Consider the following 27020-nt stretch of genomic DNA (forward strand, 5'->3'; position numbering starts at 1 on the left):
TCAAATATTTTATTTGCCTTGTGCATTGCTAAATAAAAACAGATGTACATATCCTCCCTGTTTAACTACACCCCTTTACACGGTATTTTTGCTCTGTAGCTGTTATGTTTATTTTCAGAGCAGATCAGAATCTTAAATTTAAATGATGAGAATAGAGATTATTGCTTATTCCTGATATATTTTTCTACTATTCTTCACCTCTGCAAATGGTTTCGTCTCTAATTTTGCCATGCTGCTGACGTTACTGTATGTTGCTCCTAATTTACTGAAATCAGAAACTGAGTATCTTGCAGTTGTTTGCTTCTTGCTCCTTCTGAACACTCCTTGAGCTCAAGTTTCACTTTCTTTTCTGGCTGGTCTTCGGCACCACCTGGCGTCTGCTGCTTGTTTGCTCTGTAAAGGAAAAATCAGCACCTTATTTCAAACATGATAAAGTAACGTTGTAATGGAAGTATATTTAACAGTTAGGGAAATAATATAAATAGTCTTCTGCTGTAGCAAGACTTTCAATTTTAGCTAGAATGAGAAGATTAATATCTGATGATGACAAAAGCCTTAGAGGACAAAATTCAGAAACTTCTAATGTAGCATGAGAACCTAATGACTCACATATGCAAACTACTTAGCTGACTACCTCAATTACTATGTGAGGATACTCTAGGAAGAAACTATGTCCAATAAAATCTGAAGTGATAAAATGCAGCATGAAACAGTCACTGTATAATGAAGTTTGTCATAAATTCTAGACAGATCAAATTATTTCCATTGTTTTGATGTGTTCACAGACCCCCAACTTCCCATTGCATCTGTACATACAACAGCAGTTAGTTGTGCAAGCTGCTGCACCTACTGGCTTGCAAAGGCAGCACACCTGGCCTATGGAAAAGTAGAAAGTCCAGACAGAACAGTACTGAAATGTAAGTAACTGGAAAATAAGCTACAAATATAAAAATAATGTATTGCTATGGTTTCTTAACGCTTCACTGAAGCCACCTGTACTGGTTTTGGCTGGGATAGTTAATTTTCTTCATAGTAGTTCATAGGGTGCTGCATTTTAGATTTGTGACCAAAACAGTGCTGGTAACACAGAGATGTTTTAGCTGTTGCTGAGCAGTACTTGAAGCAGAGCTTTTCTGCTTCTCACACTGCCCTGCCAGCGAGTAGGCTCGAGGTGCACAAGAATTTGGGAGGGGATGGGACACAGCTGGGACAGCTGACCCCAACTGACCGAAGGGATATCCCAGACTGTATTATGTTGCGCTCAGCACTAAAAACTGGGAGAAGAAGGAGGAAAGGGAGGACATTTGGAGTTACGGTGTTTTTCTTCCCAAGTAACCCTTGCGAGTGATGAAGACCTGCTCTCCTGGAAATGGCTAAACACCTGCCTGCCAATGGGACGTAGCAAATGAATTCCTTATTTTTCTGCATCTTTATCTCAACCCATGAGTTTTTGCCCTTCTACCCTTCCGCTTCTCTCCCCTGTTCCACTGCAGGGGGGAATGAGCAAGTGGCTGTGCGGGACTAAGCTGCCTAACCGTACCACCACCTTAAATATTCATTTCACATAGGCAAACACCGCCAGGCTACAATTCTTCAACTGAGTCCACATAAGTAGGCCGCTTTAGGCCCATGAAGAATTATCACTGGGATTCTGTATAGAAACACAGTTTGTTATGTGAACCGATCTGCAAACCTAACCTTTCTGGCCGTGCCTTTTTACAAAAGAAAGGGAAGGCCCGGTAGAGAGGCATCTCTGCTACACCACCACACCTATTACATGCACACTAGAATAGCTGCACCACTAGCTGGAGCAGGGATCCATCTATTTCCACCTCCAGTCCCAACGATAAAGGACTATCCAGGGAAAACTACAAGCAAGCCAAGCGTGCCTGTCGGAAGCCTCCACCGATTTGCGTCTCAGGACGTTTCCTAACCTTGACGTAGTCTGCTACTTCCTCTTTGAAGCCCCTGTAAACCCCTCACCACAGTTTGCCAGCGGACGGCCTTTGCCAGCGAGTCCCGCGGCGCGGTTCCTGTCGCACAAGTGACCCCTCCAACCACTTCCAACCCAGCCCCCGCTTGTTTGTCACCACTGGCCCCACAGCCCTCACTCGGAGAGGCCCCTGGTGGTTTGTGACTACCTCTCTTTCCAGGCTACCTCCCCCCCGGGCTGAGGAGCCCCAGCTCCCCGCAGCACCCCCCCGGCCGGGCACCCCGCCCCTCGGCGCAGCCAGCCCCCGGCCACGACCCGGAAGCGGAAGCGGCGGCGGGCGCCGCGGTGCACTGTGGGCTAGCGGCGGCTGAGGCGGAGCTGGGTCTGAATGAAGGCGCCGCGGGCGAGGGGCAGCCGGCGCCGCTGAGCGCCCCGGGCCGCGCCCGCCCCGCACCCCGCGTCCCCTCCCTTCCCCCCCCTCGCCCCCGCGGGCGGGCAGCGGCGGCGGCCGCCCGGGCCCCGCCATGTCCTACAACAAGATCCCGCCGCGCTGGCTCCACTGCCCCAGGAGGGGGCAGCCCGTGGCAGGTGAGCGCCCGGCCCGGCCCGGTCCGGTCCGGTCCTGCCCGGTCCTGCCCTGCCTTTCCCCGGGGCGGCTGTGTGGCGGCAGCAGGGACGGTCCTTTCCTCTCCCCTCCGCTGCGCTCCCCTGCCCGCCGGTCCCGGCCCGCCACCTCCCGCTCCTCCTCAGCGCCGTGGGGCGGGCGGGGGCCTCCTTGGGGCCACCGCGACCCCTCACCCTCCGGCCCAGCGGGGTCTCTTTGTCCCGGGGCAGCGGCGGCTGTGCTAGTGCCGGGGCGCCGGGCGACTCTTCCTTGCTGAGCTCCCTGGGCCGGTGTTTGTCCCGGAGCTGACTTCCCGTAGCGCGATTGTTTTCCCTGAAGCCCAGCCCGCAGCAGATTCGCCCCGGCTCCTTTGCAGGGGTGCAAGCCCCCTCCTGCCTATGGGCGCCTTAATGCTGGGTTCTCACTTCGCGCCGGTTAAGTTTAGGACTAAAACTTTTACTGTCCGTCACGTCGGATGAGAGAGACAGTAGCCGGACGTGCAGAAGCTGCCGTACTGGAGCATACCTCAGCCCTGACGAGTCCTCTGTGCAGCCTGTTCCTTGGTTGTTTTTGTTTTGTTTTGTTTTGTTTTTTTCCTGAGAACTCTGACGTTTATCAGTGTTGATCTGTTACTGGGCCGACTGGCAGTGACCTGTCAGTCACTGGTGTGTTCCTAAGCTGTTTAGCTGGAGGATGAGTTTAAGTGTTGTACTCCCAAGTTTCATGTGTATTTCAGGTTTTGTCTGTGATTGCTGTCATCTTGGATATTCTTACCAGTAACACGCTGTCTGTCTCAGTTGTTGCTAGGTATCTGTCTTGCTGGCATCTGGTGGCAGTGAATTAGGTATCATGTAAACACACATTTTTTGATTATGAGTTAACTGCCATACTGACTTCAGAGGAATGTTTCCCCTGCTGCCTGGTATGAGATAGAGTAAACAAACTTTGCTCTTTTCAGTTTTCTCATGTTCTTTCCTTTATAAGGTAAGCAATTCCAACCCACAGGTTTTTTTCCCCACAATAGTTTCTAGTTTTCACTCCTTTCATCTTCCTATCTGTGGTAATTTAAAGGTATTTTTTCATAACACAGCACTTGCTACTCAGCGCTATTCTAGATGGCACTGTGCCATGATTTGCTTAATAGTTACGACTCCTGCGTTTTCTATCCCACGTTTTCACGTCATCTTCTTAAGCTTTTTTGACAGCAGTTGGTTGTGGAACTGAAGGCACTGATGACCTTTCACAGGTTTATTTAGAACCTGGTGAGACATCTCAGTAGGCTTAATCTTTCCGTTGATATGCATTATTTGGCATTTATCGGCATTTAATTTCTGTTACTCATTTTGTGGGTTACTGGTTTCCCACAAGTTCCTTTATTTCTCTGAACTTGACTCAGTTAACTAACAGCACTGTTCTGTTGCTCATCTCCATTATCTCTTTTTCCTGATTGCTGACAAATGCATTGCTTTGTATATAATAAGAGATTTGATAGCCTAAGTTGTTAGCCTTTGACCATGACAAAAATAGACTCATGACTCTTTATTCTTTGTTTCTCTTCTCAGCAAGTTCTTGATCTCTAGAAGTTCTCCCTTTTGTTTGTTTGTCTGTCTTTTAAGCCATGGCTTCTCAAAAACAGCAACATAGAGTAAGCAAGAATGCAGGTCATCAGCAGGTCATCTGCTGTGCCATCACTGCTTGTGTGTTTGTTTATTCAGTGACTGCAAGGTAATTCTTTTCCATTTGGTGTGATCATGCACAAGAAGTTACTGCACAAAAAAAAAAAAAAGGAAGGTGCATGGTTCATTTCTTTGGCTGCTTTGTTGTAATGTATTCTTGTGTTAGTTCACCTGTTTTTTATTTTTTTAGTGTGTACAGCTTAACAGAAGTCCTAGTACACCATCAGTCTTCTCTCCTTTTTTGCTATTTTACAGAGACATCTAACAGTCTTATAGAGAGATAATTTTTAGCATTTATTGATGTTGGTTTTGTCTCCCAGATGTGTTATATTCTCATTTTAATCAGTGTATCAATCAAATTTCTAAGCATCTGTGCATGACTTTATTCCCATCTGATAGTGTAATAGTAATAATGTTGCTGAGCAAGGTTTGTCTGGCCTCTGTGGACTAATATTCATTCAGTGTTTGGTCATGACCCTCTTGTCTTATGGTTGTGGCATCTAGAATTTCTAGGTGACTTCAAATACAAGTGAGGCCTGGACCTCTTCTGTTGGTGAGATTGGCTTCATTCAGGTTAACAGGACTCTTCATTCTGAACGAGGTGAACTGATCTACGTCTCCCATTATTTTTCCAATTCTTTAAATACTGGTGTTTTTCTGGCGCTTTCCGGTTTTATGCTACAGCAGTTCTTCAGAATGGCACATTTTCACATTTCTTGCATGGTGGTAGCACCTCAGTCATGTACTCGATTAAAAGAACTTTAGATCTGAAATGATCAGGTTGCTTCAGTCTTGCTGCCTTGGCATTGCCAGCTATGCAGGCACCTACTTTTTATAACCACCAAAAACCCAGTCCATTTTGGTTTTGCCATGGAAAGTGCTGGCAAGATATTGAAGAAAAGACGTGAGAAGTGTCTTAGCTGTGTCTTTCAGTCTCCTTCTAGTGAATTCGTGTTAGTTAATCCTGTTCTAGGCATACATGCAGCATGCAGAACAGTGAGATACTGTTAAAAACATCCATATTGCATATGGTTATGGAGATAGCACCCTAAGTAAGAGTCATGCCTCTGATTCAGGAGGTGGCTGAGCTATAGCTTGTTGTTACTTGGGGAGAGTAGTCTGACAGTGGATTGTGATTGTCATCATTTTACACCCTTTCCTAGGCATCTGTTATTGACCTGTTTTGGTGATGAGATACTAGGTGAAATGGATGCTTTGACCCAGCATAGCTGTTCTTGAAACAGAAGACTGTTACTTTTTAGGGTGTTGGGTTGTTTATTTTTTAATTGTGGACTTTTCTATTTCATTTTTTTCAAATTTACCTTTCTTTACCTTGATCACTTTACACAGTCAAGCCTTCCTAGTCAACGCTCAGTCTAGATGTACCATGGTCATACATAATTAGTGACTATTGTCACTGCATGTCACAGAAAATTAGGGTAAATTAAGGGCAGTTTTTTCACTGGTATGCTCTAGAATTCAAATTTCAGGATAAAAAAAAATGTGCCAAAATTAGGGTATATATATGTAGGAAATGTGATGTCTTGCGTTGTTCACTTCAATTTCTCTCAGATTTATCCACTTGATGTCTATGCTCTGACATACTGGGCTCTTATTTTTAGAATTTTTACCTATTTTTCAACCTAAAGAAATACCATCTGTTATACAGTTAACTAATTTAGAAAATGGTTTTCAATATCCACTTTCCAAAACTATTTGACAAACAAGTGTCAATGTTCCAGTAACATTTTGAAGTTAATTTGAAAATTTGATTGAAGAGTTACAATTACTATAATAATGTAGTTTTGAAACGCTAATAACTTGAGATGCTTTGATATCTGTGTAAAATATCACCTTGTGATAGATCACCTAGTTCAACATAAAGAATTGATTATTTAATCTTCAGATGCTTGTGCATGGAGGCTTAAGTTGAGTTGCAATCACTTTTCACTACGTCGCTTCTTTAGCATAAGATGTAGGGCAAAAAACTGGAGCAGAGATTGTAACTACTGCCTCATTTATACTTGTCCATATTACTTGGAAAGGCTAGAAATCTTTATTAGAATTAAAGCTTAGATTTTCTGTAGCTTAATGACACTCACCTGAGAGGGTGAGTGCACCCAGGGAAGGACGGTTTTCAAACTTCTGTACAAATATCAAATAGCAAGTTTGCCAGGTGGGGATATTTGGTTTTCTCTTCTAAGAGGAACACAATAGGAGATTGCATTCAAGATTCTTAATGCATTTGTAGCAGTCACAATTTGGAAAAAAGCAAGAATGTGAACTAGGAAGGTAGTGCTTACTGCATAGGAATAATGTGAAATTATATTGCAGAGAAATGTAATGTATTAAAAAAAACCCAAACCAAATCAAAACTCCAAAGGAAAAAAAACCCAAAACCAACTGAAAAAACAGAGCCATTGTTTCCATAATCTGATTACAAAATTTCTTGAAATTGGAACCAAATTACATGAATTCACTGCTCTCTCCTAACCTTAGCAGGCAGCTTGGTGGCTGCCACATAAGCTTTGTTTCTCAATGATAGTGCCAAACTGGAATTTGTAGAAGTTGGGCACCTAAATACTTCCAAAGATCTGGGTTTGATCTTTGGAAGTGATAGTGAATGGTCTCTATTAGAATACTCATCACTTCCACAGCTGTGTAAAGTTGCTCAAATGCTGCAGGGGATGCTGACTTGACTACTTCGTCTGTCTTCCTGGTGGCGAACAGGAATGTGTTATGGTTGGTCAGAAAGAAATTGGAATGCAAATCAGACACTCAATCAAGGGCTGCTGCTGAGAAGAGAATGAATGCCTTCGTTCTCTCTTCTAGATGATGGAGAACAGGAGAGTCTTGAGTGCGATTGTGCAATCTCTAATCAGATGCTACAGGAACAATCTTAACCTCCAGGCAACTCTGTTCTCTTTGCCCAGCGTCTTGTAAAGGATGGGAGTTCTTTTATGCATCCATTGACTCTTTTTGCCAGTGCAGCTCCTTTTCTTAATTGAATGCCTTCGCTAAAAACAGTTTAGTTACATTCTTCATATTCTCTAATGGGTGAGTGGATGTATTAGGATGGGAGTGGCAAGTGACAAAGTTAAAAGACTTCTAAGCATGCTTGGTGTTTTGCAAAACTTAAAGTGGTGATAGATTATTGCATGAAGGTCATCCAACATTAGGATTTGCGTAGTCAGTCTGTACAGAGGAATATTACGAGTTAATGTGGAAGGGTTTTTAATAGTGAGTGAGAGAAGCTGAATGATAGCATTGAAGGTGACAAGGAACACAAAGCAGCAAGACAATTAAAGTAAATAGATCAAGAAATGGAGGGGAGGTAGCCAACCAACAGCCGTGACTGGGGAGGAGGATGTATAACTGGTGGAATGAAAAGGCAAAGGGAAGAAAAGTCAAGTTAGGAGTCTTTCTAACAGTGAAATAAGTTGAAGTGACTATAAATTTATTATTCTTTAATGTGTATGTTGACTATATGACTGAATAACTTTCCTTTTAGCTGTAAAGTTTGGAATGGTCTCAGGCAAGTGTAACAGTGAGGGTGTTTCTCATGTTGCTGATTAACATAAAACATGAGATTACAAGTTGCGTAAACCTTCTCAGTTTCCCTAACTATCTGTCTTCTGTGGTTTATAATGTCTCTTTCCTAGAAGTTAAATGCTTATTTAAGATTATATAAGATGGTTTGATAGAATTTAAGGCTCCGGAGAACTCTATGAACTTCAATTTATTGTATAGAGAAACCTCTCAGCAGCACTCGTTTAGTAAAAATGGTATGCATTTTTCTATTTTTACAAAGATTAGTGAGGTTCTTTCTCCAAGCTTGATTTCTAGCTGAATACAATGGGCATTTTAGTGTCTTTTCATTCCATGTGGTTTTGTTTTGCTGAAAACGAAGATTTTGTTTCTTTTTTTTTTTTTTTTTTTTTTTTTAATGAGGAAATGTTCTGTCTTGTTCAGAGAGCAATATTTTAATGAGAATTTTTTAGGATTGGTGCTGGGTGTGTTGATTCAATTGAGGATCTGAAACTGAGTGTTTAAATACTATGTAAAGATTTGCTGATGGTGGCTGTTACTGTACATTACACAGCTGAAGAGATGCATCAGGCAGTTTAAGGAATAGTATAGAAAGGTGTTATGTTTTTCCTTAGTTCAAAATATTGTGTAGATATTTGTGTTTCTAAATAGGAAAAGCTTTTTAAAAGTTACTGAAGTTTAAAAAAGTAATCTTCTAGAGAATGAACTTTTGTTCCCCTCTAGGAAATAGGTATATTAACTGCTATTAGAAGCATTTTAGAAATATAATTCAACAACAACAGGATCTAGCAGCACTTTTTCTCCTGGAAGATTTATGTCTGGTGCTCCGGTTTGGAGTTCTTCCTGTGTTAAAGAAACATTTCTGCTGCTCTTCTGTGCCCTACAATTAGATGGTTGCATTTCCTTTGGTTTTAGAAGGGCTGCCTTTTTTAACAGCATGGAAACAGTTTTATTGAGAAAAGGAGGAAAGTTCTGGGACAATATTTTTTGTGTTTTCTTGGGGGAGGGTTTATTTGGTCAGTCTTGGGACATAATTTAAGTATTTTCATAGCTGTTTGGAAGTGCTAAGGTTCTCCCAGTTTTACTCCCTGTCTATATCATTAACCTTGGTGTGGCTGGGCAGATATGCCAAGTCTCTCTCTTGCTATAAATTTGCATTCATTTTCCACAAGTGACTGCAGTGCGGGGTCCCAGGTGTGTGTGGGAGGAGGTGTGCTGCTTCCCAGGCAGCCAGCCATGGTGGCAGTGACCTGGGCGCTACGTTCTTGCCTGTTGGGAAGTGGAGGAATTGCTGTTGGGTCAGTGCGTGCTGCTCACGTACCTGTTCCTGCTGCACTTGGAGGGAAAGGCATGCCTGTAGCTTGCTGGAGTTCAGGAGGTGGAGATCTCTGATGAGATTATTTCTGATATTCTGTGGTGGATGTGATGTATGAAAACTGAAATCAGTACTAAAAAAAATTGTCGGGTTTCTGGGGAGTGGTGGATGTAGTCCACTAAGTACTAATTCTGGTCAAGTTTTTGTTGCTGCTTTGTAACCTCCCTGGGGTCGGAACCACACATAGGTGATGTGTGTTGGAGAGGAGGTTGAACACTGCTGCAGAACTTCCAGCAAGCTTTAAGGAGCACGTTAGAAAGATGTGTAGTGCATAGATGTTCTGGACCAAATGCCTTCTTTCTTTTTTTTTTTTTTTTTCCCCAGTGGTCTTTACTGTGTTTTATGTTTGCAGGTAATCAAAGCTGTTGTTTATATGGTTGGGTAACAAACTGTCATTTAAAATGCCGTTTTCATGTTTTAACTGTACCGAGTTTAAATTTTCTTTGTTCTGTTGTGCGCTGTGGCTCCACAGCTTAAATCGCGCTAAAAGCTAGCTAAAAATGTTAAATTACTTTGTTTTAGATGAGCTGACCTGTATTTCCTTTAAACTTCTAAACTTGTCAATTCTGAGAACTTGTCACTAAAAAATATTCCAATTCAACTATTACTGAGACTTTTCCTGCAATTATTTTTCATTGAAGGTGAACCTCTAAATCTGCTCAGCCTGTTGCTTTGAAATGGCTAAGTTCTAAGTGTACATATACATGAGTATACATAAAATACTGCAAAATTTGATTATCTTTCACAGGGAAGTTTTTACCTTTGAAGACAATGTTAGGACCAAGATACGATGAACAGGTTGCTGAGGAAAATCGTTTTCACCCGAGTATGTTATCCAACTACTTAAAGAGTCTGAAGGTAAAGTTAAATTTTCTAGTAATTGAAACATTACTTTCATTATTAGTGTTTATTCAAATATTGCTTTTCAGATTTAAGAAAAAAGTGGTTAATGGCTTCCTTTGGGACACCGGTATAGAGAATTTATTTTTTTGTTTACATTTTCAGCTTTTCTCTGCAACTCCTAAGTTTCCAAAAGTACTTTCCTATAGGCAAGAATTGTGCAAAGTCCTCCAGCTTATTCACTGTATTAGCAGCAAAAATCTCACTCTTCGCTGTTATCACTGTTGCATCTTAGAGAGATGTCATTGTCAAAATTCAAAGTCTTGGGTTTGTAGTCTTATAATGACCTTTTATGAGCATTTAAAAGTGAAAGGAGAATTTCACACAACTCTTCTGCAGTTTCAATGCATAATTTTCTTCTCTTGGTGCATAGAATGCTTTATGGTATCTAACCAGTCATAGCCAAGTGTGGAAGAAAAGAATTTATGGATTTTTTTTCCAGTAACTTCTTAGTGAAAAAAAATACATAAATAGAAGAAAATTTTGGGAGCATCGATTGGGACCCAGGAAGGTGGGTGGATGCCTCTATCATTGTGTTAGAGTTGTGCTTCTGGCTTATTTCTTCATTCTCTGTTTTGCCCATTTCTATCTTTTTACTTCAGCTTGCATGTTGTTCTGCACTGTTGCACAACTTTGACAATAAAGGTCAGGAACAGGACCTTTCCAGCCTTTCATGTAGGTCTTTGAAGTGGTGTGCCCAGTCCAGTGCATCTGGAGATGTGAGAAATGGGATTTTGAACCTCCCAGGCAGAGAAAGGCCTACAACCTCATTCTTTTAATCTGTTTATTAAACTGTTGTATAGAAGTTTAGCACCTTTTTTTTTTTTGATTGTGTGTTTTATAAAACTTATGACACTAGTGACGTTTTTTCTGTTTGTTGGGGTTTTTTTTTGCTATTGATAGAAGTTAAATAAATTCTGAACTTGTTTAATAATGTCAGAGCTTGAACATCAGAAAAATCAGGTTCCTAAAATATGGGAATCCTTATTTTATGAATCATATTTAGGCTTAGGTGTGAAGTAGGTGGTGAGCTACTCAGTGTAGCCACAATAGAAGTACCTGTGGGCTAATGGGATAAGAAGGTACTATCAGTACGGCATATGTGTCTGTTCTTAGGTGCTTGAACTGGTGGGATTTTTCTTGTTTGAATTCTTGGATCTATGCATCTAAATTCTACTTGAGTTCATCTTTTATGCATTATGTTGGTTTTGACTCTGACTGGCGTTAATGGTATTTCTAGAAATTTTCCAAAACCAATCTTATTTCTGGCTTAAAATAATTTAAAATTCTGCATATATTTTGAAGTTCCAGAAAACTTCAGAGACTTACTCAGGATTTCAAGCTATTTGCTTGTTAGTGATTTGTCACCAAAAAAGAAATCCTGGTGAGCCTTCGTAGCCTTTCCACTAGGCACATCAGTCAGTTCTGTTGCAATACTACAGATTCATAATGTCTTGACAGACATCAGGTGATTAGAATCTGATAGTACAATTACTAGCGTGAGGATCCTCGCTTATGTTTTGGTAGTTTTCGTTAACAAGCAGAACATATAACTTCTCTCAAACTCCCTGTTCTCATCAAATCTATTATATTGCCTGGAACCCTGGTATTGTAGCTAAACATTTGCTATTTGAAATCATACGTTTTTTTGTTTGCTGACATATGCAGAGGGTTACTGGAGTGCTATATTTGTAGAACAGCAATTTACCAGCAACGAGATGAATATGCACTTGAGGAGACCTGGAAAAGTGGGTTTTCCCAAGGCAAAAGTAGCTCACTGTGCATGGTTCTCAATTTTACTGAGGTGTCTTTTACTGCTGACACTTTGCAGCATGAATCACTTCTGAAACCTGCTTATTACTTAAGTTCATATAATTTATCTCACAAATAAGTGACTTCAGGAGAGACTTTTACATCTGGATTTTGGTAATAGTGAGATGTTGCTGCTACCACAGATTTTTGAAGGTACCGGTTCAGCATTTAAGACAACATCTGTCTGGGAGGAACTTTCTCTAACAAGCTTCCCGTGCTATTCAGTTTTCTCATGGAGCTGGTTGCTGAAAATCTCAGTGTTAGAAACTGATTTGATAAATGACAGCAACCCCGTTTTCCTTCTGATTGCCAATATTCTGGTAGTGTCTTAATGCTCTCATAAAAAGAAATATGCAGGAGGAATTTGAGACAATGTGAATAATTTTACTTTTTAAATTTCCTTCTGGAGTAGGTAGGTTAGTACTGTTTATGCTTTATAAAAGGTAGTGGACATTAGTTAACTCAAAAGAATGTTTGGGCAGTTAGTATGCTCAAGTTACAATATTCCTATTAGGAAAACTAGTTACCAGTTTTCAGCCACATTATTGTTTTCACAGATAAATTCAATCACTGATTTAAACTATTTTTCTCAAATAAGAAATGCAAGAAAAAAATCCTGGGACTGGAGAGAATTCAGTGTATTGTAGTATGCTCTCTGCCTCCTGGGGAGGATGTTTTCAAGTTCCAATGTCTAATGAGAAACTTCTGGGGTCATACAAGGGGAACTTAATTGCACTGCAGCAGAAGAGCACATGCATAAGGCATTAATAGCTGGAGATAGCTGGAATGTAAGAAAGTGAGGAGGAAGGCTCTTGCAACTGTAGGAGGACATGGAGAGCCTGGCCAAAATAAGTATGAGCAGAATGGAGGTGAAATGAAGATCTTGGTGTTATTGTATGTAGAAGATGAGAATTGCAAGCTATTGATGAGCTTGCTTGCCTTCTCTTCAGTCATCGTTTACAATTAGAAGCAAGAAAAATAACTAGTTTCAATTGTGTTTCAGTTTGGTGTCTAAAATTGTACGGTTGCAACAGTTCTTGAAAGCCATAAATGTATGTTTTAGTGAGAAGTTGCTCAATGATTTAAAATCATTTTTTCTTCCAAAGCTGTGTCATTCAATGGGTGTGGTGGACTGAAAGATGTGATTCATGCAAAACACTGGCTGAAAAGCATTCAGCATTTTGACCAAAAGCAATTTCTTGCACTTATAGGGCAGGAAACCAGGTATACTTTCAGTTCACAGGCGTGTTAGTGAGCTGTTTTAATACTGGGAGGTTTATGGTTGGTGGAAGTTTTGTTTGGACTAAGGATCGGTAGCACTTTGCTGTTGTTCTCTGTGTGTTGGCTGCCACCCAGTGGAATTTCTGCTTTCCATCTTGCTTTTTAAAACCAGAGTAACTGCCACAAGGATGCTTTAAAAGACCTATTTTGCATCTATAAAAAACAAACACTAAAAAAGTAACTTCATGCACGAGGGAATGCGTTAGGGAAGACTGGGCAAGGCAGCCTGAATTCAGGTACGTCCTGCTGTCTGAGCGGTTGACGACAGCGTCTTTGAAGATTTCAGGTTGTTTCACATCTTAGCTCTGAATAAAATGTTTCTGAGAATTTAAGGAAATCTTTGTTTTAAACTTGAAAATGTGTTCATTTGTTTTGCACTTTAATTTCGTGGATGGGTAAATTAAGAGGAGTTATTTTTTCTCGAGAGTATACTTATATACAAGTCTCAGTGGTTAATTTTTGTCACGATGCTTCCACTATGCCAGTGTTTAATATTGTTATACTTAAAGCATAAGAGCACCTGATTCCACCTTATTTGTCTTTTAACATATGAAAATAATTCTTTACCAGATACTTTCCTGCTGTTAGCAGGTCTTTCTTAATTAGAAACGTTGGTGGGAACAAACTAAAGTTTTTGAATTGACGGCTAGTGCTAATTCAGACAGCTTTCACAAAGAAACACGGATGAGTGTGATGGTGGTAAAATACAGATTTTATGAACAAATACAGTATTTAAGAATTTTTAAACTTGCATCTGTAGCCTGCTGTTGCTTTTAATTTGCATGTTATTAGCCATTTAGTATTTATACTCTGATATTTGAACTATGTAAGTTTATTTATTTTTTTTTTTAGGTTAAAATGGGTTTACTGGTAGACTTGACCAACACCACTAGATTCTATGATAGGAATGATATAGAGAAAGAGGGGATTAAATATATAAAGCTCCAGTGTAAAGGGTAAGTTGTCTGCACCTTTTTTTTTAATATTTAGCTTTTAATTTGAAAGATCACACTGAAGTAATGAATCTTTTTTTTCTCTCTTCCCTTTTCCCCCAGCTGCCTCCTAATCTGTGTGTTCCTGTGTTTTTTCAGGCATGGTGAGTGCCCTACACCTGAGAATACAGAAGCATTTATCCGTGTATGTGAACACTTCAGTGATAAGAATCCCTCAGAGCTTATAGGTATGCCTTCTTATATCCGTTCTTATATCCACCTTATATCCGTCATTAGTTTTTACTGTTAATTTATTTCCTATTTACTCATAAATTCAGTCCCTTATTCTTAAAAGTCTAAGCAAAGAAATAATATGTATAAACGTGTATAAACAGTGTTTATACATGTTTAGATTTGATTTGTTTTACTCCAGAAATGGGTATGTTTCTGTTTTTTACAGAAACTAGTCTGTTTCTGCATCCATCAGTTTGACTACAGCTATTGACTCAGTGTGGGAAAATATACAGGCTTAAGAACCTTCTACAAATACATGATACTTGCATTGTGTTTTTGTAACTTCTGCTGATACAAATACAGGTTATGTATTGCCTAAGTATTGGTTTGGCATTTGGTGGTCTGGCTTACTTGGAAGTCATATATGACAACTGAATGATCAGAGATTCTTTAGCAAATCTCACAAAGCAGTTGATTAATTGCTGGAAACTGGTGGTAGATATTAGGCTAAGTTTTTCTGCTGTGGTGTACTGTCTTGCAGTGAATATTTGAATGTTCTTAAGAATTTTTTTTTTTTTTTAAATCTAGAGCAAAATAAGTTCTCAGTTTAATTTGGGTGGCTTCTAGTTTTAGTTAAAACCATTTTATTCTGATTTCTGTTAAGCATATTAATGTTTAACTGTCTCTGCAAACTGTCAGAGACAAGAAATTACTTTGCAGCTGTTTCCAGAGTCAGAATGAGTGTTGTCCTCAAGCCTCTTTCATGATAATTCTGCAGCCTTCCTGAATCTGAGTGTTTGTGTGACTTAGGAGTGCATGGAACAGTTGTTTGTGTAGGTGTCATTGATGAGAGCTTGGTAAACTAAGCTGGTACGTTCATACAGTTTAGGACTCGTACAGAATCATAGAACTGTACAATAGTTGAGGTTGTTGGAAGGGACCAGCAAGTCAGTTGCCCATCCTTAGAGCAGGGCCAGCTGAAGACTGCCCATTTGGGTTTTGACCACCTTCAAGCCTGGAGACTCCACAACATCTTCTGGTCACCTCTTCCACTGTTTGCTCACCCTTAAAATATACAGGTTTTTTTCTTACATTTAAACAGAGGTAATTGTATTTCAGTTTCATGGAATCATAGAATTGTAGAATACCAGGTTGGAAGGGACCTCAAGGATCTGGTCCAACATTTCTTGGGAAAAGCATGGTCTAGATAAGATATCCCAGCACCCTGTCTAGCTGAATCTTAAAAGTGTCCAATGTTGTGAACTCCACCACTTCCCTGGGGAGGTTATTTGAATGGCTGGCTGTTCCTGTGAAAAGTTTTCCTCTTGTGTCTAGTTAGAATCCCCCCAGGAGTGATTTATACCCATTACCTCTCATTTTTTCCATGTGACTCCTTGTGAAAAGGGAGTCTCCATCTTCTTTGTAGCTGCCCTTTAAATACTGGAATATGGTGGTAAGGTCTCCCCTAAGCCTCCTTTTGTCAAGGCTGGACAAACCCGATTCTCTTGGCCTTTCCTTATATGGCAATCTTCCCAGTCCTTTGATGATGTACCCATTGCCTCTTACCCTGTCGCAGGACACCACTGAGAATTTATTTTTTTTTCCCCAGTGCTTGAGAAATTTAATTTGGGCACCAGTTTTTCACATAGTTTTTCTTTTAGTTACTTTCTTATTTCTTTATTTCACATAGAATGCAATTTTAATTTGAGACCTTTATTTTCTTCTCTAAATTGTAATGCAAGTATGTGACACGAAAAATGAGGCACTGCTAAACGAGAGTGAGTGGGATCAGTCATCAACACTATTTCAGAACTTGCACCAGAGCTTGAAATACTGTTGATGACTGACCCAACTCACTCCTATTTAGCAGTGCCTCATTTTTCACTCTCCTTTTGCAGTTCCCTCACTTGGTCCTCCAACAGTATTTCAGAACTTGGAATATTGTTATGGTCAGGAATTTAGATGGAGCTTTGATAGAATGGTATTTAACTGGTATTTCAATTTTTAAAATGCCATTTTTAGTTTGTAGTCACTAACTTTTTGACTTCTGTGAATTTTGGAATGTTCTTCCATTATTTAGACTGTTTCATCTCTATGGGAAAAAGTCAATTAGAAAGACTCAAGAAGAAAAGAATGTTTTGACTAAGCTTTTAAGTAACCTCCGGTTTAGGATTTCATAGTAAAAGAAAAATGTTGGGATTTTCCATTTCCTTTCCATAAATTACTGAAAAGTTGTTTCTAGTTCTGGTCACTTGTTTCCTCTGACAGAGCATCAGAGGAACTGGTGTGGAGGATGTTTTCATCAAAAGCGAAAGCAGCTTGCGGCAGTGATAGTACTGCACCCGGTGTGATCTTTCCCTTCCAAGCCGTTGGTCTCATTGCTGAGATGTGTCCGATCTTTGTCATGTGTCTAGAAGTATTGACTTAACCTTCTTGGTAGCACTAACAGCTGCGGGACTTACGGGTAGCAGTTGTGTGCAATTTCATTGCCGGTGTCAGGATTAGCTATGAAAAGAGACCGAAATGTGAATGATAAGCAAACAAAATTTTCTATTCATCGAGAACAATATAGAATGGAAACTTGATTTTTGCAGCTTGAAGGACGGGAGTATGCCTGCCAACCTTACAGAAACAAAATGCAAAAATTTTGCTTAAGCAGAAAACAAAGGAGAAATGATTGCTGGGAACAAACTCTATAAGGAAACTAAAAAGGAAACAAAAATTCATTTCATTTGATGCAAGTTACACAGTTATTAATATTACTAAATGGTTAGAATGGATGAATCCAAGGAATTCATAGTAGCTTTTGCCTTGCTTTATTAAGAAGGGAAGCTTGGTGGGGTGGGCACAAAAGCTGACCCAGATAGAGCTGATACATATTCCCGTTTACCCAGTTTTTATTAGTCTACTCTTTGTACATGGTTTTTTGATCTCCAGTAAAAAAAAAATAAATACTTGCAGTGTATAGATAAAAAGATAGATATTCACGTTTTGTCTGGATAAGCATCAAGTGGATTGTGGCTAATCTTACTTTACTAGCTATGGTAGAGAAATAAGGAAATCAATAAAAGCTTAAGTGACTTGCTTCATGGTCACAACTGAAAAATATGTTAATATTAAGAATAATTGCATTTGGTGTTAGTGGAAGCTTTAATACTCCGATATTTATAATTTAAAATGCAGTATGGAGAAGAGGTAACAATTTGCCTGAATCGTTCATGACGGTTTTAATAGCTTAAATTTTCGGAGGGGTTTGTTCATCACTAGATGGTGCTGTTGCCTTGAGAGAAAAAAAAAAAAGTTCATGCCTTTGACTCTTCTTTCTTTGGGGAATGAATTTGGTAAAATAGAGGCTGAAGACTTAATTCTTCTTTTCTTATATTGAAAAGATAAGTAATTCCAGGTGATTATACTGTTGTATAGTTTTCTTTTTGTAGGTTATTTCTCTAAATCAGTAAGTCTGGTCTTAGCATGGTAATAGCAAATTTTAAATAGAATTGTGGTCTGTAGACACCTCTTGCAAGTTCAAGATGGGGTAACCTGGATATGATTTCTATGCCTGGTGGTGTGAAATGGATGTAATGCTTGTTGAATCTACTGAAAGCACAATTACTGAATTTGATTGTATTGGCTTCTGATAAGCATTTGAGCAGTCATTAAAAAAATACTTTGGATCTTATCTGTATTAGCCATATTTCAGTTGCATTGTTAGTGCTCTTGAGTTGGGATAAACTGAAGTATCCTATACTCTTGTTGCTAATAATTTGCAGAAATAATATAATAAATTTCTTTTTAGGCTTATGTGCCTTGCATGATCTGGGCTGCCTTGATGGGAAGGGAGATGACTCTTTAATAGTTACTGGTGAAGGTAGAAGGATCCAAAACCACACTTGTGAAACGAAAGCATGTTTGTTACTTACATCCTTTTCTTTCCTTGTCTAGGTGTCCATTGCACACATGGTTTCAATAGAACTGGATTTCTGATCTGTGCCTTTTTGGTCGAGAAGTTGGACTGGAGGTAACTTTGAATGTTAATTCCTAGGGATTTGTGGAGAATGACCTAAGGCATGCTCAGTATGTTTCACTCATTGTCCTGACAGTTATCCTAATGTATTCACTGTTTGTTATTTTCAAACTGCCTACTAATCTTGAACAAACAACCTATGTTAACATTATTCATGTCGTCCCTTGGTTCCTTAGCCTGTTTGAGTCAATCTTTCCAGGTCTGGAAGGTCAAAAGTCGGCTGTGCCTGCTGTGTATGGACTTTTAGGAGTGTGTATATTGTATTGTGTCTCTTCCCTGTGACATGTCCCACACTTTGAGTAAGAATGTAGCGTTCAGAGATGCCTGAAAGATTATTTCTCTTACTTTTTCATCTTTTTCGTGTAGGTTTATGTGTAGGCTTTTTTTTTTTTTTTTTTTTTTTTGATTTCTGGAAAGATTAGCTAGGGCAACAGCAGTGACATACTTGCTTCTGCAGGGTCGGGGGGAGACAAAGTCCTTGTTTCCAGCTTGTTTGACTGAAGTCTACAGCATGCTTCTATACAGACTCACCTGGGGGGTTTTGTGATTTAAAAATGTTGGTGCCTTCATAATGACTAGTGATGTTTTTCAAATAACATTTGTGTAAAAAAAGAAATCGCTTGTACTATGCTGGTGGGCATGACTTTTGCATGTTTGGTAGTGCTCATGAAACACTATTTCCTTGTTGATGGGGTCTCGTGCAAGGCATGTTTCTTAACAAGCCCCTTAAGCATTCTGAGGATATTTCTTGCATGGTCTTTTAAGTGGAGAAGATTCTACTCCTATTGCAGCGTTTTCTTATGGCTGGACCTACAGTTATTTGGTGCTTAGCACGTTGCAAAGAACTAGGTCATTGTTGTCTATTAGTAAACTTGGAATAAAGACATTGGAGTAACGGAGACAGAACATTATTAGTAGTGGGTGGCTGAATCTTGGCAGAGTCTTAGCTGACTATAGGAAGTAGACACAGCTACAAATATCTTTGTAGTGTGCTTCTAGTTGTTCCTATAAACTAGCAAATTTGTATGATTTTAATCTTAACAATTTAAGTCACGTGCAATGCACTTGAATCTTTTAGAATCTCCTGCTTTTATGCAGCCTCTCTTTATTTTCAAGCGTCTATGTGAAAAGCTTTAAAACCTAACAGCCAGGTCTTTTTTTTTTTTTTTTTTTCCTTCATTCAGGTAGTGAATTGTATCAAGTTTGTTCATCTATGTCAGTTGATGTTTTTTTTTTAACAGAACGTCCGATGTAACCTGGTAGGGAAAAATGTCCACAGCAAAAGAATGAATTTCAGCAAGGTGGTAGTTAATGCTAAGCATTGTATCAAGATAAATGCGATTTGCTGTACCATTCTTTAAAGTAAGGCACTGTTACTTGCTGATGAGAAAATAAGATTTTCCTGATGGAAAAATCCATCCGTATTCGTTTCTTAAGCATATGATATAGGAGTGCTGCTGATGTCTTGTGAATACTGAAATGTATTTTATAGTTAAAGAAAGGTTGTGCAGACTGAAAGCTTTCCAGCTAGTGATCAGAAGCCTTACTTGATTCTCTTTTTCACAACTCATTGTTCCCAAAGACTACTTTGTTTCCAGAACTTGCAAAATGTGGTTTCTTTTAGCTAGGCGTGTGTGCTTGAAATCTGTGCTGCTTCTTTCGGCTTTCTTTACCGTCTATTCCAGAATAGTATAGAGTTCTTCTAATATCATTGGAGACAAATTTGAGCTTCTTTCAGGCCCCATCCCTTTTGGGGGGAATTTTGATTTGTCTTTTCAATAGCATTGATTACAGAAGATGGGAAACAACTGAAGAAAGATACCAAAATAAAAATGTCTTGTAAGGAAGAAATTAGGAGTTTTAGAAACAGAATGGGGAAGAAAGCTCCTTCTAAACAACTCAGATTCTTAAACTGTAATTTCTCAGATCTGATGACTGGCTATCTTATAGTCTCACTCTGAAAAATGTTTTGTTGTCTACTTTTATCAGAAGATAGAACCAAACTTGCTGGTTATTAGGAAATGCTTCTAGCTTATTCTGGGAAATTTGCCTCAAAGTTCTTGGGGTCCTTCCCATACTGTACAGATCAGACAAAAAATGCCTTTTGTATTTAAATTCTTTTTTTCCATTTTAGCGATATGTTTTCTTTGTTCCAATGGCAGGCTATTTTCTTATCTGAAAAAAAATTATTTTCACAGCATGTAATATGTCCTTTTGTTCCAGCTTTGAGAGATATGCTTGTCGAGAAGCCTGACAGGGACATGTACCTTTTGTGATTTCTCCTCTCTTATTTAGCAAGATTTCTAAATGTTGATACATGGAGCATTACTGTTCCACACAGCCATAAGTTGAAGACAGAATTATGTCCAGTGTTTTCTGTTAAACGTTTTCATAGGATCTATGAAAACAACAACAATAAAACCGCTGTGCTCGTTGTTGTATATGTTGGAGAGCAATCCAGTCGGCTAGTAAAGGTGCGTGACTGTTCGTTTAGGTTTCCAATTTTTTTGTGATCCAGTCTTCCATTTATTAAAGCACTTAATCTTAAGTGTTACCTGCATAACTGTCACAAGTTAGCTCAAACCAGGACATTCATAAAAGGCTTCTGAATTACATTTTTTTAATGAGAAACTTCTGGAAAGAGAAGTAGTTTCAAAGATTAGGATGCTTTTTCCCAGTGTGATGGCAAAACCTCTAATGAAAGCAAACATAATTCTTAGAGGGGAAAAATGTAGCCATATTTGAATTTCAGCACTTGCGTTTTTCTTCCTTAAGTCTGGTCATCTTTTTCCTTAGTCTTTTTTTGTCTTCATTCAGTCCTTAAGTACTTACCTATGAGTCACCCGTTCCTAGCAATAATAAAAGTTTCACCTAGGTGACCAGCAGACCACTATTAGCTTCAATAAGGAGATGAAGCAGCACAAGCTGCAGTAAATTCTGAAAACATGCACAGTGTCTACATAATTATGCAGAATCTTGTGCAAGAGGAACTGTTGCCAGGCTGATTTAAGCATGATTTTTCAAATATAATGAATATTTTTGTGATTACCAGTTTGGAATTTGTTTTAATTCTCAGTCCCAACAAATCTTATGATTGGTAAGGCATAACATGACTGAAACATGTAAATTAAGCATCCAAAGTAATTTTCAATTTTTATTTACAGTATTGAGGCTGCTGTGGCTACTTTTGCTCAGGCTAGACCACCAGGTATTTATAAAGGTGACTATTTGAAGGAATTATTTCGTCGTTATGGAGATGAAGACGATGCACCGTCACCACCTGAGCTACCAGAATGGTGCTTTGATGAAGATGAGGAGGAGGATGATGATAATGGTAAAACAGGAGGCCAAGAATCCGAACCTGGGTCATCAAGCTCTTCCTTTGGCAAGAGGAGAAAAGAACGCCTAAAACTGGTATTTTTGATCAAGAACTTAATATTCTAGTTGCTAAACTTAATTTCATAAACCCCTAGCCATGAGTTACTACATAATAAATGCTATACAAGTGTCAGTGCTCTTGCAAATGAGGACTGGTAGCATTGTCTCTAACTGGGAAAAACTGGTAGATTCGTTTCAAGCTTTCTTGTTTCCTGTATGAACCTTGAACTTTTAACGTTCAACACCTCAACTATTGCAGTTGTAAAAATTACTTAATTTTTTTTTTTTTTTAAGTTCAGTTGAGATAGTAATGCACTTCTGATTATTCACTCTATCTTTAGAGTGGGAGTGTGTGTGTAAACAGTTCTTACTTATTTTTTTGTAGCCGTGTGGATGAAACTCAGAATTTTTTTTCAATTCAGTGCTCTTCTGGTTAAATATTCTTACTTTTGGAAATTTTGGAGGATTGAGAAATGGATTAGCAAAAGCAATAGGAGCTTAAAAACCTCAAGACCGCTTTGAAATAATATTTTGTTAAAGCTGTTTTAACTGAATAATAATAAGAAATATGGCTGATCACTTACTGTGATTATTTTGACATACATCTGCATAATTCTGATGGAATAAATTGCAGGAGTTGCCATAGTACTATAGTATGGAACTAATTCTCAAATACAAAGAATATACTTGTATCTCCTGAAGACTAATGGCTCAGTTCTCTCCAAATTGCTTACTTTTTTTTTTTTTTTTTTTTTTTTACTTGCAGAGAAAGTAGGGGAGAAATGTTGCTGAGTGCAAAAATAGATTCAGTTCTTTTTGCATAATACTGAATTATTTCACTTATGTGCTGAGGTGTTTTTGTTTGCAAACACTTGGAAATCCTCTCATGAAATATGCTGCATAAATGCATTTTGTTGTTACTGCAGCTGCTCAGCATGGTTTACAGATGGAGTATGGAAGAAATTAGCCTGAAAGGAATACAAAATCTAGTCCAAAGCAGCAAGATGAATTTTGAAAACTTTCAAATATTCCATCAGCTACAATAAAAAACTGCCCACACTGTAAATATCTATAGTGAAAATATTTTCAGGGATATGGCCACTACCTCCATTAGCCTTGCAGTAAACCATTGATATCTAAAAAAATGTGTTTGGGCTGGAACCTCAAAACTGTTTTTTTGACTTGCCTTTTGATGTGTTACCAAATGAGGTGTGATGTCAGCCTGTCCAATGATAGCCTGTCTTCAGCAAGTATAAAACTAAACACCACTGTTTAACAGGGATCATGATACTGGCTTTCCAGGCTTTTTCTTATCTACCACCATATTTTTTTTTTTTTTTTCAAAGCTGGAAGCTAAATTATACGAATAAGCATATTAATAACTAAAAGTTAATTATGAATTAGAGAATTTATGAAAGAAGGAATCATCTAGTTAATATGCATATTCGTATAATTCAGTTTTGCAGCTCTGGAGGAACATTCTTTGACATGAAGAGGAGGAACGGGGAGAATTCTTTACCATTGTTCTTGGCTGGCAGATTGGACTGCTTCTTAACTCAGTAGAGATGGATACAATCTATTTGTGATTCCTTGTAAATATGCGATCTACAAGGGGAATGATTACCAGGTAAATACCTCTTGCTCAGATTTTTTTATTTTACTGTCTAAAGGACTAAATTTTCAGCATTACATTGATTTTCTGCGGCACATGTTTTCAGCCTTCTAATTTGACTCTTTCTGTAAACACCTAGGGGTAGACAGTGCCAAACTAGAGGTGGCTGTGGTGATAGCAGTGTTCTGAAATGTTTTGGTTTTGACCCAAATCTTTGTGGGGTCAGGAAAAAAGTTTAGAGGTAGAGGGGGAGACACCTCCCGTGCATCATGCTAGGTTAATGAATACCCAGAAGCAACTGCCCAGCTAGCCTGCAAGTTGAAGTTAGCGTGCTATCTGTTTCAGAAATTCCATCTTGGATGTGAGAAACTTTACTGCAACGTATTTCACTAAAACTTCCATATTTTGATGTCAAAAAGTCTTGACAGCCTTTCTTTTCTGCACTACAGAAACTGTGGGAACCATTAGAACATAATGCCATCACAGTTTCCTTTGTCATCACCTGAATGTAGTTGGCAGGTAACAGCATATCTGTTTGCTGTAGTCTCAGGTGCTACACAGGAAATCCAAACACGTTTTGACTTTGTCGGTGCATGCCATAATGATTGTAGCGTTGAAACAACATTAACTGACACTTAGAATCTCCCTTCAGGAAAAACAATCTTCGGGGAAAAAAATACCTGATTTTGCAAATAGGACAGAAAGTTACAATTCTGAGCCAGAACCTTCAAACTTGTCCTGGGTCAACCAGATCTCTTACTGTTTTTTAATGAATATTATCTGTTCTAGTCCCATGTAAACTGCGTGTTTCACAGGCGTTACGGGGTGTAATACGTAGTGCTTCCAAAATGGATGGCTGCATCTCAAACAGTCTGGATGAGATGGTAGCTGTTAACGATTTTCTTCATGATTTTGAGTGCAGGTATTTTGTGGTCATCTGTGAGACAGAGGGAAACTGTTAAACCTCATGGTTGACATAGGTAGTGTTATAATATTTATTATTTAACTATCAAAGTATGTTGATTCTAAATATTAGTGTCTTTGTATTTTTCTGTCTAATTTACTGTTTTGTTGAAGTGTAACCCCTGTGCCTATTCTGCCCATGGGCATCTTGATGGGTATGGGAAAAAGATTATTTTCTGATTTTGCAGGATCATTCTATGTGCTTGAATATGGGTATAATTTCCTTTTAGCCTTCTCTTTCTCCACATTAACTGCCAATTTGTTCACGTTTTCCCTGTAGTCCATTATTTTTCACTGTTCTGACCGTTCTTGTCATTCTTTGTATTCTGTCGTGTTGGCTCATGTTTTTCTGAGACTGTGGTGCCTATAATCAAACACAAGCCTCTAGCTGAGACCATCCTAGCGCTTAATAGGGAGGAATTAATTTCACATGTCTTAAGGCTAATGATTCTGTTTATATATCTCAATATAATTGCCTTTTACAGGACAGAATAGTACTAATTCAGCTTTTGGTCTCTTGCTGTCTCCATATATTTTTCTCTAATTATCTACCAGTGTGTGTTTCTATAATTGCTTATTCCTTATTGAGTGTAGAACTTTGTTTCTACTGAATTGAACTTCAGTAAAAAGTGTTTTTTCCAGCCCATTCTTAATTTTAAGGACAACCCTGTATTCTTAAGCTACAATCGCAGTCTGTATCCCTGTTACTAAACTCACAGGTGTCACACAAATAAGAATATGCTAATAGGAAATTTAAGGAAAGTAAATTAATTCCCTTATACCTAAACCAGATGCCACAGATCCTTCTCAATATATTCTTCCATTTTGTTAGTGGAACGCTAACTCCTCTGAACCCAGTTTTGAAACAGATTGCTCTTCTGTTTTATAGAAGTTACATCTACCCCATGTTTTCTGAGTTCCTCTATGAGAACAAGACAAGCAAACAAAAGACAAGCCAAGACAAACGGCAGCATCAAAAGATGTGATATTTCCTGCTTCTCCCAATTCTGTGAAGCCTGTTGCATCACCAAAACCAAATGATTAGTTGAACATCGTTGTTACTGAGTAACAGTCAGTATGATTTTGTTGTATCTTTTTTGCTTGTACATGCTTAGAGGCAGTTCTTGTGATTTGGTCCTGTATTTCTAGGTATTAAATCTGAGCTGATCAGTGTAACTTGCTGGCTCTCCCTTTCTCTCTTTTAGAAGATGCGGACTGTGTCTCCTTGACATGTTTTGGAATGTTTTTTGTTCTCTGGAAGGCAGTCTCTGAGCATATTGGCACTCGGTCAGGTCTGAGTCGCTGAAGATGGCTATCACCTAGGCCTGGTGATAGCCACTAGGGTCAGGGAGGTGTGTGTTTGGGGCTATTCCCACACACTCACTCCTCCAGACGGTGTTTAGGATCTGAACCAACACAAAATGATACACGTTGCCACTTCTCCTTCAGCTGAAGTGATGGGTGGAGGGATATGGTGGCAAGTGGGGAGAGCTTGATTAGCACAGATGGTGTGAAGGTTGTGCAGGGTGTAGATACTAAGCGCATGTAGTTACCTTGGATCCGTTAGGGCGTATAACTCCTGGCTTTGTAGCAGTGCTGAGGAGTTGAGGTGCTCTTGTTGATCTGAGTGCTCTGGCATCTCTGCACCATGTTCTCCAGTGTCCTGTTTCTGTGAGGGGCTGTTAGCTCAGCAATGGTGCAGAAAGTGCCTGGATCTGGCTCTGTTTTGGCACCTTATCCAAGGAAATGTCCTCGTGAAACCTGGAGCGCTGAGTTAGCCAAGCATGGATGCCCAGGTGGCTCACCTTGTTTTCATAGTGCTGTGCCTTAGCTAGGGAGTATACTTGAGGCAAGTAGTCTGCAAGAGAGAGACGCTCTCAAATGGCAGCCACCAGTTTCATGTTTATGACTCTTTCTTTTCTGGAAAATCTTTCCTGTTACCTGCCTTTTGCTTGAATCTTAGCAGTCATACTGCCATCACGCTCTGCCATTCTTCTGAGAAGCAAGACATAACCATCTTCCTTTAATTCATGGTGCTTTTAACCACTTACTCAGAATTCAGACAACATGCTGGCCAGACATGTGTAGCTATCTGCCTCCCTTGCCCGGTCACCTGTGTGCTCTTGCACCTGCTGGTGCCCACATAAATAATATGGGATAGGTGATGTGCTGAAAGTCTGTAGAGCTTAAGGTAATTAAAGTTATGAACTAGCATATTTCTTTAGGCCGTACTGTTCTCAGAATAAGATTTGGTGATGGAACTGAGCCAATCTTAACTAAATGCAGGCTGTACTGAAAATTGTGGTCCTGCTTTCCCTGCACTCCTTGTGTTCCTTCTGCTTCCCTTGTGCTGGCACTAGTGTTGACTCATCCTATGGTGAGCTAGTTTAGGATACTACTTTGGCAGAAAATTACTAATTTATGATGTTATTTTTGCCAACTTAGTTCCTAGACTTGCTCAAGAGTAGAACGGATGAGTGGCACGGTGTGTGGAAAGAGAAGGGAGCAAAAAGGCTCCTTTTATCAGTAGTATGCAGCTAGATTTGTTAAGGCAAGTTTCAAGCATTTTAGAGAACAGATACGAAATACTTGTATCTTCATTTGCAGGATTCATAGCTCAACAGACGAAACTTCCTGCTTTGATCTTTGTCTGCATTGAGAATTTACTTGAGATGCTGTTGAAATAAGTCTGGTTGATTTGGGATTTCTATAGAAATCTTTAATTTTGTAGCTTTGTAGGCCTGATG

At 39.2% G+C, this 27020-nt stretch overlaps 1 protein-coding gene across 2 annotated transcripts in view; it reads left to right on the forward strand.

Moving 5' to 3' along the window:
- Positions 1 to 2457: 2457 nt before the first annotated feature.
- RNGTT (RNA guanylyltransferase and 5'-phosphatase) overlaps positions 2458 to 27020 on the forward strand; it is a 183300-nt gene continuing 158737 nt past the window's right edge. For both annotated transcript variants that reach the window (XM_086461388.1, XM_086461389.1), the window contains exons 1-6: positions 2458 to 2521; positions 9886 to 9995; positions 13983 to 14086; positions 14222 to 14310; positions 18239 to 18314; positions 21485 to 21734. In XM_086461388.1, the coding sequence (XP_086317514.1) occupies positions 2458 to 2521; positions 9886 to 9995; positions 13983 to 14086; positions 14222 to 14310; positions 18239 to 18314; positions 21485 to 21734 (693 nt within the window). The remainder of the gene's footprint in view (positions 2522 to 9885; positions 9996 to 13982; positions 14087 to 14221; positions 14311 to 18238; positions 18315 to 21484; positions 21735 to 27020) is intronic.

The sequence above is a fragment of the Leptosomus discolor genome, chromosome 2, assembly GCF_034619465.1.
Source record: "Leptosomus discolor isolate bLepDis1 chromosome 2, bLepDis1.hap2, whole genome shotgun sequence".
NCBI lineage: Eukaryota > Metazoa > Chordata > Aves > Leptosomiformes > Leptosomidae > Leptosomus > Leptosomus discolor.